The sequence below is a fragment of the Odocoileus virginianus genome, chromosome 27, assembly GCF_023699985.2.
Source record: "Odocoileus virginianus isolate 20LAN1187 ecotype Illinois chromosome 27, Ovbor_1.2, whole genome shotgun sequence".
NCBI classification, from domain to species: Eukaryota; Metazoa; Chordata; class Mammalia; order Artiodactyla; family Cervidae; genus Odocoileus; species Odocoileus virginianus.
In genome coordinates, this window is record NC_069700.1 from 33,231,727 (window position 1) to 33,245,162 (window position 13,436).

Consider the following 13,436-nt stretch of genomic DNA (forward strand, 5'->3'; position numbering starts at 1 on the left):
CGCAGGAAGCCAAGGGGCTGGTTTGGTGGTTCTGTTATTGAGCAGCTTCTCTGCCAAACTCATCCAATTTGCCCGATCACAGGAACATACGGAGCAAGCAGAGGGAACCCTGACATCATTAAGTGAATATCTCTTTCCCCCCCCCCTTTTTCTTTTTGGCCAGCAGCTTGTGGGACCTCAGCTCCCCCACCAGGGATGAAACCCAGATGTAACCTCAGCAGTGAAAGCGAATCCTAACCCCTGGACTGCCAGGGAAATCCCTCAAGGAATATTTCTGGCTCAGTTAACTTTGATCTTAACATCAAATAGAACTTCGACCTCAAGTTATCTTCTCTTTAAACCATGTGCTATTAAAGAAAGAGTAGGGACTTCCCTGGCAGTCCAGTAGTTTAGATTCCGCCTTTCCAGTCCTGGGGGTGGAAAGTTCGATCCCTGGTAGGAGAACTAAGATCTCTTATGCCACAGAGCACAGGCAAAAAAATAACACTAAAATTAAAAAATAACTAAATAAATAAAGAGTGAGAGTAGCTGTCAGGGGAATAGAGCGTTATTGCCCTCACCACGTACACCCCTACTCCCACCCATGTGAGGGCACAAGCTGCATTTCATTCCCTAGCACCGAGCAAACTTCCTGGTACATAGTAGGTGCCTGTTAAAGGTTTGCTGAAATAAATTAATGAGAAGAAAGCAAAATATTTTCTTCTATGATTTCTTTTCTTATCCCACTTAATGCCACATTTTGGAAACGTAACTGTAAGGCAGCTTCTGAGGCTTTCAAGAACGTTAGACAACTTTCAGATAACATTGCTAAAAGTTTTCATGTAACTCTATTGCTTCTTTAAGGAACCTTGGGCAACAAATAAATCCGTCCAAATTGCCTGCTTCCTCACTTCACTTCCTCTAAGACTGCAAGGGTGTGGATGCCTTGCCGGGTGGTACCCACTGGCTTCTGGCCATCCTCCCTACCCTTCCTCCTGAAACTCATGTTTGAAGGAAGAAAGGCATCCTTGACTGTTAACTCTCACCTTCAAGTCCCTCTGTATTTCCTGTCCTTTTCTTCCCTGTCTTTATGTATCTTCCTCACATTCACAAGGATGCCTGCACATCTGAAATTGCAATTACAGGTTCTCATTTTTATCTCTAAGCTGGACATAGTAATAGAATACATTTTAAAGAAACGAATCAGTTGGTAAACACAGAAGATATAATGTAGATACATTAATACTTAATTCACTAATAATAGTAAATGCATGATGAAGCTGTATTACAAATTAGAGTAGGCAACCCATAAACCTAAACTCCATAGGAATCTCTGGGAACTCAGGACTGAGATTCTAAACCATATTTCATTTTTCTCTTAACTTCCACCAAAGGGCAAAGGGTTTCTGAACAACTTCAGAAAAGTTGGAAAGCCTCAGGAATTTCAGATTAAAGACACACCAATCAAGTGCACTGCCCACACCCCAGCCTGGTTAAAATGCTGCCCAGAAAGAGGAGGTGGTTTTTTCTTTTCCATGAGCCGTTGCTTCATTTTGGATGGAGAATGCTTTAAGATGGAACGGTCCGAATTCATTTATTGTATGTTAACTACACACCCATAGGTATTGTTCAGTTTACTAAATGCTCATTATACATTTATTCCTTTGTTTAATAAGTACTTATTGTGTGCCAGTGATGTGCCAGGCATCTTCGTAGGTACTCAGGAAACAAGACCCAGTAAAACAGACAAGGGGGGAGGCAGAGAGGCTCAGGCAACAAACCACTAAACACGTGAAGATGTAATCTTGCCAATAAGAGGGCCCCTGTGGGAAGGTAGGGCTTCTCTGGTGGCTCAGAGAGTAAAGAATCTGTCTGCAATGAGGGATACCCAGGTTTGATCCCTGGGTTGGGAAGATCCTCTGGAGAAGAGAATGGCAATTAAGTATTCTTGCCTGGAAAATCCCATGGACAGAGGAGCCTGGTGGGCTATGGTCCATGGAGTTACGAAGAGGTGGACACAACTGAGTGACTGAACACACACACACACACACACCAGTGGTTAGGACATGGCACTATCACTGCTGCGGGCATAGGTTCAATCCCTGGTCAGGGAACGAAAATGACCAAACTCAATCTCAGTGGACTACAGTCAATGTGTTGGCAGGGTGTTCCTCCTGGAGGTTCTAGGGGTCTAGCTGTGAGATCTGGGGCATGACCTCCTGGGGATCGGTTTCCTCCTCTGGGACACGGGACAAGGATACCCGTCCCTCCCAGGGATGCTGAGGAGTTTAAACGAGACAACGGCTTTGAGAGTTGATAGTACTCACATGACGGGTAGGTTGGATGGGCACACGGGTCAGCATCACTAGTCCACCTCGCAGTCTCCGAGGCCTCTTCTAAGGGAGCTGTCTGTTTTGGTTGTAGCGCAATGGAGCCTCCACGGGGCCCGAGGAAGCCTCTGTCCTGGAGGAGAGCCAAGTCTCTGGACAGGCTACAGAACGCCCAGAAGGAGTCAGAGTCGTGGGACTGCCCGGGCCCTTCCCCGCCCACGGGCCCCTTCAGGGAAGGTCTTTGTCGGGCGGCCAGTGATGGGACCAGATGTCTCAAGAGTCCAGTTCAGTCTGCGGAGGCTCAGGACACCACGGCTGCCGCCCCCAGCCCAGAGGAGACCAAGGACCTTCTCAGCGAGCAGAAGCCTCTGCAGGATGCCAAGAAGGACAAGGCCCAGTGGCAGGCCCCGCAGGGGTGGCTGAGGTTTGTGGTGAACTTATTCTTCAGGACAGGCCCTGAGGAGCCCAAGGAAAAGACCAACAAGAAGGCAAAGGGGAAAGAGGGGTCCCCCGAGCCCGCAGAAACCCCCGAGAGCCCGGGCGAGCCAACTCCCAGGAAGAAGCCCCACAGCAAGAAGGCCAGCCGCAGGAAACACAGTCAAAGGAAACACGGCGCGGAGGAGGCCAAGGGGGCCCGAGATCAGGAGGCCGAAGGCCAAGAGGCCAAGGCGGCTGAGGCCTCACGTGGTGAGGGGGCTGACCTGGGCCCAGCAGCCAGGGGTGAGCAGACTGTGCCTGTTTCTATGGTAACCCCACCCCCACCCCTACCCCAAGCGCTGGGGTGCTCTGAGCTGCTTCCTCAAACCTCTCAACAGAAAGGGACCCGGAAGGTAGGGCTGCCATCAGGAGCAGCATTGCTTCTTAGAGGCAGAGCCTCATGGGGGCTGAGAACTGGAGGTGAAACCCCAGCTCCACCACTCACTGGCTGGGTGACCTGGGGCTGGAGACTTGCCTCACTGGGCCCCAATTTTGTTTTTTTTTCCCCACTGATACAATGGAGACTATAACAGGTAGCCGTAGTCCAGAACTGGCATAGAGCAAGGGCTTCATAAGTAGCAGATGCTATTGTTGTTAAGTACTCCGGGTGGAGGAGCACAGCCAGGGAGAAATATGAAGGCAGAGGGGAGGCTGAGCGGGAAGCTCTATCCCCCAACATTAATCTATGTGTGAGGACTGGGGTAGGTGACAGGGAAGTAGAAACAGCTGTCTGCTGGTTCTAGACTTGATTCCATCAAGTTTGGAATAAGTTTGCTGTGTGACCTTGAGCAAGTTGATATCCCTCTCTGATATCTCTTTGATTCTCGTTTGTAAAATGAGTGAGCTGGTCCCTAAGGTGCCTTCCTTTTCTGATGTTTCGTGTCCTAGAGTTGAATGTCCCACAGGCAGCTGGAGGAAGATGGAAATTTGCCCTACAGGACTCAAAACTCACCATGTTTTTCATGGGGGGAAGAGATCCAAGGAAGATCCAGGATACTCAGGGGTGGAGGAGTGGAGAAAGATGTCTGGGCTGAGGCAGCCTCTTTTCAAATGGAAACCTTGGAAGGTTTCTGATTTTTTTGGTTAAGCTTAGAGCTGGCTCCAGCAGCGCCTGGCCTGCTGTGAATTCCATGCACTGAGTTGATTAACAAAGTCAGAAGAATGTCACTGACACCCACACACAGTCCCACACTTGATTTCGTCTTTATTATAGGTGGAGAAGACTCTGATCTCCACCAGTTCTTGCTCCTTGAAGGTGGGGGTACTGGAGTCTGGAAAGTTTCTTTCCAAGCCATAGGTCATCAGCAGGAAGAGCAGCTCAGAAAGCTCAATATTGCTGTTAGCAAACAAAATGGATTGTTCCAGATGACTGCTTGGACCTTGGATGTTTAGACCTCACAAAATGCATGTGCTGACCTTGGCTCTTCTGGTGCTTCTGGTCCATTTATGTTAGAGTTTCACAGAAGGGGGTCTCAGGAATTAGACTGGCCTCTGGAAAATGCTTAGGTGTTAATTAGCATGGGACATTTTTAAGTCATTTAAAATTTATAGAGGAATACACACACACACACACACATATATATATAAACACCCACATATATATACATAAATATTTAAGTATATAGAAGAGTGGAAAGAACAGTTCTGTGCACACTCACATACTTACAATTGTTAATAGTTCGTCATCCTTGCTTCATTGTTGCTAAACCTCTTTAAGCCCTTTAACCCCTTTAAAATGATGCTTCATCCTTAAATACTTAGACACACATCTGCAAGAAATAAGGACAGTCTCATACACAACTCCAGTCTTGTTACTGCCCTTAATAAAATCCATAAGGCTGTATGAATCTAATTTCCTACCAAGAATGGGCATATTTTAAAAGATATGAAAATGGAGGAGCTATGCATCTGTCAAGGAGTAGCTAAAAGGCATTTAATTGTTATTTTGCAGGAAATTTGCAGGATGATTGCTCTCTCACGTGAGAGGGAGTTGGCTGGTAGATTGAGTTAAGGAACAAAAGCCTAGCAGGGTTTATAAATGAGAGGAAAGGGGTAAGAACCTCTGCAGACAGTCTGGGAAGAGGGAATCTTGTCTGCACCTTCTTTTGTGTAAACTGATAGGCTGGCAACTAGCAGAGGCCACTCTGGGCACACTGTCTTTGGGTAGGTTGACTGGAATATCAAAAGAAAACCATTTACATCGTTTGGACTTCTGTGTAAAGACTTGGCAGTGTGGTTGGGGCACCAACATGGCAGGCTATCTGTGTCCTGCCTGCTGGAGTGCCTCTGTCCACCTCAGATAGGCTGGCACTCCATCATTTCCCTGGCTGAAATTTTGTAGGTCGAATGATCTCTAACCTTGTAAGGTACTTCCAAACGCAGCCTCCTCTGATGGCCTGACAGCCTTCTGAGGGATTCAGGATGGGACTTACGATCCATGTGTCACAGAGGAAGTGATGAAGGCCCAGAGAGGTTAAGAGACTTACCCAAGGTCACACAGCTTGGGTCACAAACCCAAAATAGATGTTTACAGATCTGCAATGTTCAAAGGAAATTGTGGGGTACAAGTTGAATGCTTCAAGGACTAACTCGAAACTTCTGCATAAAATTGCATGCTTTGGCCTAGTACCCTTCGCCTGTGGATCTTCCAAACCCTCTCTTAGAAGGACCAGTCCCTGGGATGTGTGCTCCTCCATCCCCAATCTGTGGCCTAAAGGAGCTGTTTTAAGAGGACCCTCATTTAATCCATAAGTCCCAAGTTGGTCTCAGAAGGCCAAGGCAGTCATTAAAAAGAGTCCTGTCTGCTCCTACAAAGATTAACCAGGTGTATTGGTTTTCTTCCAGACGATATCATCATCCAGAAGATAGTGCAGCTGCTCCAAAAAGTGGGCGACCAGTGGGAGGAAGAGGTGAGGAGGGGACTGTCCGCACGGACGCCAGGGGCGTGCTGCCGTCCCTCCTCCTCGCTCAGACCCTGCCTGTCCTTCCAGGGCTCGCTGCTCCCTGCCCTGGTCTCTGTCCCCAGCCGTGCCTGGGGCCACCCTGAAGCCCTCGGTTGCTTCTTGGTTGCTTCTTGGGGAGCTTTCCCCTCTCCTGAGGGTCAGGGGCCTGGCTCAGCTTCTCTCTCATCTCTCCCACAGCAGCATCAAGCCCTTCCTTCTGCGGTGACCCGACGAAACGCAGGACCGGCTGTCAAGAAGAAATCCCAAGAGAAAATGTCTAGCCTCAAGAGAGCCTTTTCTTTTAAGAAATACGGCTCCGGCTCCGAGGAACCCAAGAGAGCAGGGACCGCCCATGTTTCCAGCCCAGAGTCCCGGCCGCCCAGAAGGCCCAACTTTCTGCCCCTGTGTGTGGGCGGCCACCGGCCCTCCAGCTCCAGCCTCTCCGGTGAGCAGGCTCCCGGTTACCATAGCAACACTGCCTCCCATGCTGGAACCTTCCCCATGGCTTGAATTGGCCATTTGCAGAGCTGCCATCCCAGTTCTGAATTTCGCTCTGTCCTGAGCAGCGTGGGGAGGGCAAAAGGAATGCCAGAAGGTTACCTCCACACACCAAGCCTCATCGTCTAGGCAACCCAGCTAAGCCCCCGGTGGAAACTGTGTTCAGAGAATTCCACCAACTATCGTGGTCTCTCCGCAGCCTCAGCTTCCACACCCTGGCAGCGGAGAGCACGTGCAGGAAGGAACTGGAGCCTGAGAGGCAGAAGATCTGGGTGCTGGGCTGTACAACCCCTAACTCTGTGCCTCAAGTCTCCTTGCCTGTAAAAATAAGACATTTTCTGGCTGTGTATCTGTCGGCCACCAGTCCTCATCTTAGGAAGTACATCTTATTATCCCCATTTCACAGATGAGGGAACTAGGGTTTCGGGAGGTAAAATCATGTTTGTGGTCACGGGGCCCATCATGATGGAGTCAGAGTTACTGCGAGAGAGGGCCTGCCTGGTGTCAGAGAGGACCAGCCTAGCAGGTCATCCTGGCCAGGGGAATTCACATTTTAAAAAGGAGGAAGCAATATTTAACACTAAAGAGCGGATCCCCGGTTGTGGGATTTCAGGCCACAGGGGAGGTCTTTTCATGTAGGGGGGTCCTGGCTGTGATGGGGCTAATTCGGGCCAGGGCATCCGGCATCTACTCTCCAGTTCGCAGGTGAAGCCAAGACGGTAGAGGGATGAGCTTCCAGGGGAAGGAGGGGAGGCGGAGAAGCCCAGGACAGGCACAGCTGTAGGGATGGACATGCAAAGGGATGAGGGAGCTTGGTCTTCAGTACAGCGGAGCCACGGCCCTGCCAGCAGCCCCCTGCCGCCCCCAAAAGGCCTCTGCATGCACTAGCCACGGAGCGCACTCTGAGTCTCTGCTGACTTCTGTGCGTTAGTCAACACCCTCTGGCTGGTGAAGCTCACCCACTGCGTTTCCTCTTGCTTTTTAGGTGTGGAAGAACCTGAAGTCCAAGAGGCTCCACCTACAGATGGAGGAGAGCCAAGTCCCTTTGAGCTTTGCACCCCAGCAGAAAGTGGGGGAGCCGACGAGGACCTGCAGCAGGACAGAGCCACAGAGTTCAGTCAGTACCCCCTCTTCTCTTCTCAGAGGCCCGTTGGGAAATGTCTGAGCTGAGTCCTCTACTTCCAGAAGAGAAACTGAACCAGATAGAGGCAGTGACCTCTCCTTTCCTGCCTCAGTGCTGCAGGCTGGGGAGGCAGCTCGGGGTCCAGAACACAGGCTCTAAGCCAGACTGAGCCTCAGCTGTAAAACCACAAAAGTAATCATGCCCTCCTTGGGGAAGCCGACACTAGGAGATGCAAGGAAAGCATTAGCCCATGGCAAGGGCTCTGTAGAAGGTACAGCTTTAGAACCTGGATTTGAGCCTGGGCTCTGACCTCTCCAGCTGAGTGATCTTGCAAGCTTCTTCATCTCTGATCTCAGTTTCCTCATCTATAAGTTGGGGATAAGAATAGTCCCCATGCCCTAGAGTTGTTGGAAGCTCTCAATGAATTAGTAGTGATAAAGCATTTAGAGGTGTGTCCCGGAGCTGCTAAAAAAATGTCAGCTGCTGTTTGTTGTGACTATTAGTGTTGTCAAGTAGCCCAGCTTGAGAGCAGAGCCTCGGGAGAAATAAAGAGGATGGGAACAGGGGTAGAGGCCTTAGGAGAGAAGCTGAACCAATGGTGGCTGCCAGCTTTATCATTATTATTTTATCATTGGCGGAGCCAAGCCTGTAATCATGTAATCACTGTCCCTTCTGTGTGTCTGAAGATCCGCTTTCCCTACCTCTCCCACTCTGCCTTCTTTGCTTTTCACAGAGGATGTGCCTTGAAGGAGAATTGAGAAGGGCCCCTGGTCTACCTAGAAGAGGAGGAAGGAGCAGGGAGGGGGGATTTGGTACCAGATGGCCTTGAGGCACCTTCCCCTGGAGGCAGGGGTCTCGGCTGTTTCCTACACATAACAGGGCACGTCTAGGCCCTTCCTCAGCAATGAATGAATAAATGAATGAATGAGTGAATATGTTCTCAGGACTTCCCTGGTAGCTCAGCTAGTAAAGATTTCGCCTGCAACGCAGGAGACCCCGGTTTGATTCCTGGGTCAGGAGGTTCCCTTGGAGAAGGGATGGTCGACCCACTCCAGGATTCTGGGGCCTCCGTGGTGGCTCAGACGGTAGAGAATGAACCTACAATTTTGGGAGACCTGGGTTCAATCCCTGGGTTTGGGAAGGTCCCCTGGAGAAGGGCATGGCAACCCACTCCAGTATTCTTGCCTGGAGAGTCCCCATGGACAGAGGAGCCTGGAGGGCTGTCGTCCATGGGGTCACAAAGAGTCAGACATGACTGAGTGACTAAGCACATGCTCCCATGAAACCAGCTCTGCCCTCAGGCCACCTCTGGGGAACCTGTGGTCCCCACCATGGGTTGGGCCAGGGATGACCTCAAATGCAAGCTCATTAGCACCCACCCTGGAGGCCTGTGAGAATCACCCAGGGAGCCACCAGGTCTTAGGAAATGAAGACTAACCACAGAAAAGCTTTTCTCAACACTTTAGGAAATGAAGACTAACCACAGAAAAGCTTTTCTTTGCACTCAAGTGTGAGCAACCCCTTTGTTCTTTTTTTTTTTTTAGAAGAATTCATCCAGAAGATCATTGCCCTACTCCAAGATGCAGAAGAGCAGTGCGGAGACAAGGTGAGGAAGACATTCCCCACATAGACCCTGACTCTCACTTTGGACACCCCACCCCAACCTGGTACAGTAACTCCCCTGCCCCTCCCCCAATCCTCCATCTTGCCAGAGCCTGCCTCCCGTCTCCCCTCCTTCCTGGAGCCTCCCCTAAGCGTTGCAGGCTGTGCCTGTCTCCCCAGCTCTGAGCACCATCACCCTTCTCCCCTGGCCACACCATCTGGCCCACAGTGGGTCTCTGTTCGTTTCTGGGGCTGCTCGTCTCGGCTGACTTATAAAGTCAGGGGCCCTGACTCAGTTTCCCTTATCTCTCCCGCAGCAACTTCAAGTCCAGGAGCCAGAGGTGGCTGTAGAAAACTTGGCCCCAGCCTGCAGGAAGAAAAGCCAAGAGAGAAAGTCCAACTTCAGAAAAGCCTTCTATAAAAAACACAGCTCCAAAGACCCCAAGAGGGTGGGGGCTGCAGGTGCTGCCAGTCCAGACTCCCGGCCACCCAGGAAGCCCAGCTTTCTGCCCTTGTGCGTCGGTGGCCATTGGCCCTCTGTCTCCATCAACTCTGGTGAGCAGGCCTGGGGTTGCCATGGTGACAGAGGCTGCCTGTGGCCCCATGGCTTCCTCCAGGGCAGGGTTGGCCAGATGTGCGGTGTACCATTCAGTCTTGACTTTCACTCTGAGCAGAGTAGGGCCGTGTAGGGGCACAAGAGAAGAAAGGAGTTGGTTGATGCCAGGATTCACCCCCCACAACACACACTCTCCCCCCCCCCATCATAAACACCTGAAAACAAATATGGTATGAGAGCATCACCATACATAAATCAGAATCACCTGGAAAGGTGATAGAAAAATAGAGACTCAGGTTTGACGAAGTAGCTCATGTTCTGGGCCTCTGTTTTTTCACTGCACTAAGGTGTGAGGACCGCTGGGATACAACAATCCCCCCAACATTGGCAGAGTGCCCACTGCATGTTGCATTCACACATGTTATCTCATTTAATCCCCTTCACAACTCTCCCAATTGACAGATGGGGAAAGTGAGGTCCAGACAGGCTAAGGGACTCAGCAAAGGCTTGCCAAGTTAAAGGGGAAGTGGGCTCATTTGCTGAGACTTGTTGGCAGGCCTGCCTGCTTTCCTCCCAGATATAAGGAGGCAGAGGGGGAAGGTGGAAGAGAGAATGCAATTCCTGGAGGGACAGAGAGCACTGTGAACTCCTCTGAGGCAGATCTGGGGGGGCTGGGGGTTCCCTGAGGAGCCTGGGAAACCAGGACCCCTCTTAAGTCAGAGACTTTGGACAGCTTCTTATCAGAACCTGGGTTCAGTGATGTGCTGGTGGATTTGAGACAGGTGCAAACACATTCACACCAACTCCTCTTTGCCCTCAGATCTGGAGGATCTCGAATTCCAGGGGTCCCCATCCACAGAAGGGGAGCCAGTTGGAGCCCCAGAAGCACCCTCCCAGGCCAGAAGTCACAAGCCAGAAGGGGGACCTCAGCTGGACGGAGCGAATGAATCCAGTTAGTGTCACCCCGCTCTCTCCTGGGACAGCTGCCCTGGGGCTTCCCCTTTGCATGACTTTCACAGGCTGAACCCTAGTAGGGAACTGGGAAGGGGCAGCTTTACAAATACCCTAGGAGACTCTAGAAGGGCAGAGAGGACACAGGGTTGGCCTTTGAACTGGGGCAGAGTTGCGGGGGGACAGCCTTCTTCAGGTAGAGAATGTCTGTCCATTCTGTGGGATGTACTTTTACCCCCACTGCATGTCGCTGCTTTACATGAATGTTTCATGTAAAACTCCTAGCTTACTCTGGGTCTCCTAACCAGTGGCCTGCTGGCAAACACGCTCCGGTACACTAGGGGTATGGGGTCCAGGGGAGGCCCTGATTTGTAGCCTTTGCAGATTTCTGTGGTATAAAATCCCCACCTTGGCCGATTTCAAGTTGCCAACAGTTTATAACAACGCGTCTCCAAATATTCTGAATATTCATAATTAACTCTTGGTACGAGCCTCCACCTGCGCACCATTGCTTACAGCTCAGGCTGATGGTGCAGGCTATTCTGTAGCCTAGATAAGGTCTCAGTTTCCCCATCTGTCAAAATGGAGCTGAATGTGGTGGCAGGTGAGTTTCGGCAGGTCAAAGTGCCTTCTTTGTCTATAAAGCAAAACGAAACAAAACCTTCGTGCTCCAGCTCTAGTTTAGGGGAAGAGTTTTCTTTGCTCTTCATAGCTAATCTGTGTGCTGTGTTTTAGAGGCAAAATACTTCTGGGGTCGATGGATGGGTTATTGCAGAACTTGTCAACAGTCCCTCAATCCTTCTTTACTTTTCTTAGAGGAGCTGATCATCCAAGAGCTGGTGGCCCTTCTCCAAAAAGTGGATGGCCAGTTGGGAGAGCAGGTGAGGAGTGCTCAGTACCCTCAGGAAGTGAACCCAAGTTCAGTCCCCGTCTCTGCATCTGGGTGACCGTGGCCTGCCCCATAGCTTCTATGAGCCTCTGTTTACTCTTTTGCAAAATGGGGGATAAATACCTATTTGCCAAGGTTGGTGCTTATACAGAAAATGCCAGACACACAGCAGAGAAGGTCAATGTTAATTTAAAATAACGTAAAGCTCTGTGTCTCCACCTGCCAACCAGGACTTCCCCCTGTCCAAATTGTCCTTGAAGTTCAGCTCAAGGAAGCCTCCTTCCCCAAGTCCCTCTGATCTCGTCCTCTATCTGCCCTTCACTCTGTCTTGGCACACGCATCAGCAATATAAGGCCTCTGATTCTTTCAAGCTTTTAGAGTTTCCTCTGTTGCTAGATAGCTTGTAACATAAGGTTCCTCGCCTTTGAAAACCTCACAGTCTACTTGGAGAGACAAACACAGATCACATACAAAGAGGCAGGTCATAGATGATTGATCAGTGTGGTGGTGCTGGTTTAGTTGCTAAATCATGTCTGACTTTTGTGAACCCGTGGACTGTAGCCTGCCAGGCTCCTCTGTCCATGGGATTATCCCAGCAAGAATATTGGAGTGAGTTGCCATACCCTCCTTCGGGGGATCTTCCCGACCCAGAGGTTAAACCAGCATCTGCTGCATTGTAGGTGGTTCTCCAGTATTGCAGGCGGGTTCTTCACAGCTGAACCTGGGGCCAATGCTTTCGGTACCTCTTATGGCACCACAGATCACCTGGCCCAGCTCCTGACTGCCAGCACCTGCGTCCTTTTGCCTGAAGACTGCCCCTCCAGAGCCCTCTACACCCATACAATAGGCCAGAGTGACACTCTCCACCTTGCCAGGAACAGCCCTCAATCATTGGCTGATGGGAGCTGGGGTATGTGTACCCCAGCTCCCTCCCGCCTTGGGGGGATAACTCTGGGGCTCCCACAGTGCCCCAAGGGGATCAGGCTCAGCTGCCAGCTTGAGGGCGCTGCTTCCCATTCTTGCCCCCCTGTTTCCACTCCCCCATCTGCCCAGATCACTCAGCAGAAGTGAACTGCACCTGAGTCCTAGTCTTTGGATCTGCCTCTGGGGGAACCCAACCTAAGACATTTAGGTATTAGGAGGAGGCGGCTTAGCATGGGAACTAAAATCACCCAACATCCACTTTTCACAAAACATTAAACTATTTCACTTAATCCCCCCCAATAGTGTGTTGGGGGAAGGTATTATTAGTTTACACGACCAAACAGAGGCTCAGAGAGGTCACACACTAGTGAGTGCTATTTTTTTTTTTTCAGTGAGTGCTATTTAAACATCCATTACCTGAATCCAAAGACCTGCATTTTGTCTTTTGGGTTTTTTTTCCACTTTGTTGTGCTGCTTGGGGCTGTAACTTGCAGAGCAGATTCTGAGAGGCCCGGGAAGGTGGAGGAATTTAACAAGGCATGCTGTCCCAGGGACAGTGAGGCGCCCAGCCTGACTGCGTGGGGTTGATGGAGGAGGGGTGCTGGGGGGAGGGGAGTACCTGCCAGCCACACTGATGGCCTGCCTTCATTTCTGCCTCCAGATCAAGCGGCACCCCAGTTTTAAGAAATTTTTCTACAAGCCCTCAGTCTCTTCCCTCAGAAAGCTGGCAGCCACACTGCGCAGCCAAGGAGCCCACGCCACCAAGCCCCAGAGAACCTACCCATTCGTCTTTGGCTTGGGAAACCAATGTGCTGGCAACAATTACCACACCGTCCTCAGTCTCACAGGCCTACACTACAGGAGTCCCAGTTATGGCCAGTCCCCGTTCGAGGAGGCCCAGCAGGTGAGAACGGGCCACGTGGTGTGAGGGGTGACAGACTCAAATCACAAGGACCTGCTTCCTGTCCTCTCCCCTTCCCTGCTTAGTTCAGGACTTCTGGGGTCCAGCTCAAATGCCACCTCCTTGTTCAGGCCTTGTGAGACAATTCTATTCCACCGCGGTCTTTATCTTTCCTAGCCTCCCTGCTTCCCCTGCTAATAAGCTAATTAGTATCCTTTTTTTATTTGGCCCTGGTCTCCAGCAGGAGGTGTATTTTCATACTTC

At 50.7% G+C, this 13,436-nt stretch overlaps 1 protein-coding gene across 1 annotated transcript; it reads left to right on the forward strand.

Moving 5' to 3' along the window:
• Nucleotides 1-2,402: 2,402 nt before the first annotated feature.
• Nucleotides 2,403-13,199, forward strand: BNIP5 (BCL2 interacting protein 5). The gene is made up of 10 exons (XM_020875825.2): nucleotides 2,403-3,029; nucleotides 4,000-4,112; nucleotides 5,627-5,695; nucleotides 5,927-6,173; nucleotides 7,212-7,343; nucleotides 8,894-8,955; nucleotides 9,269-9,506; nucleotides 10,328-10,459; nucleotides 11,275-11,339; nucleotides 12,933-13,199. The coding sequence occupies exons 1-10, from the start codon at nucleotides 2,408-2,410 to the stop codon at nucleotides 13,197-13,199; spliced, it is 1,947 nt and encodes a 648-aa protein (XP_020731484.2). The 5' UTR covers nucleotides 2,403-2,407.
• The last annotated feature ends 237 nt before the right edge of the window (nucleotides 13,200-13,436 follow it).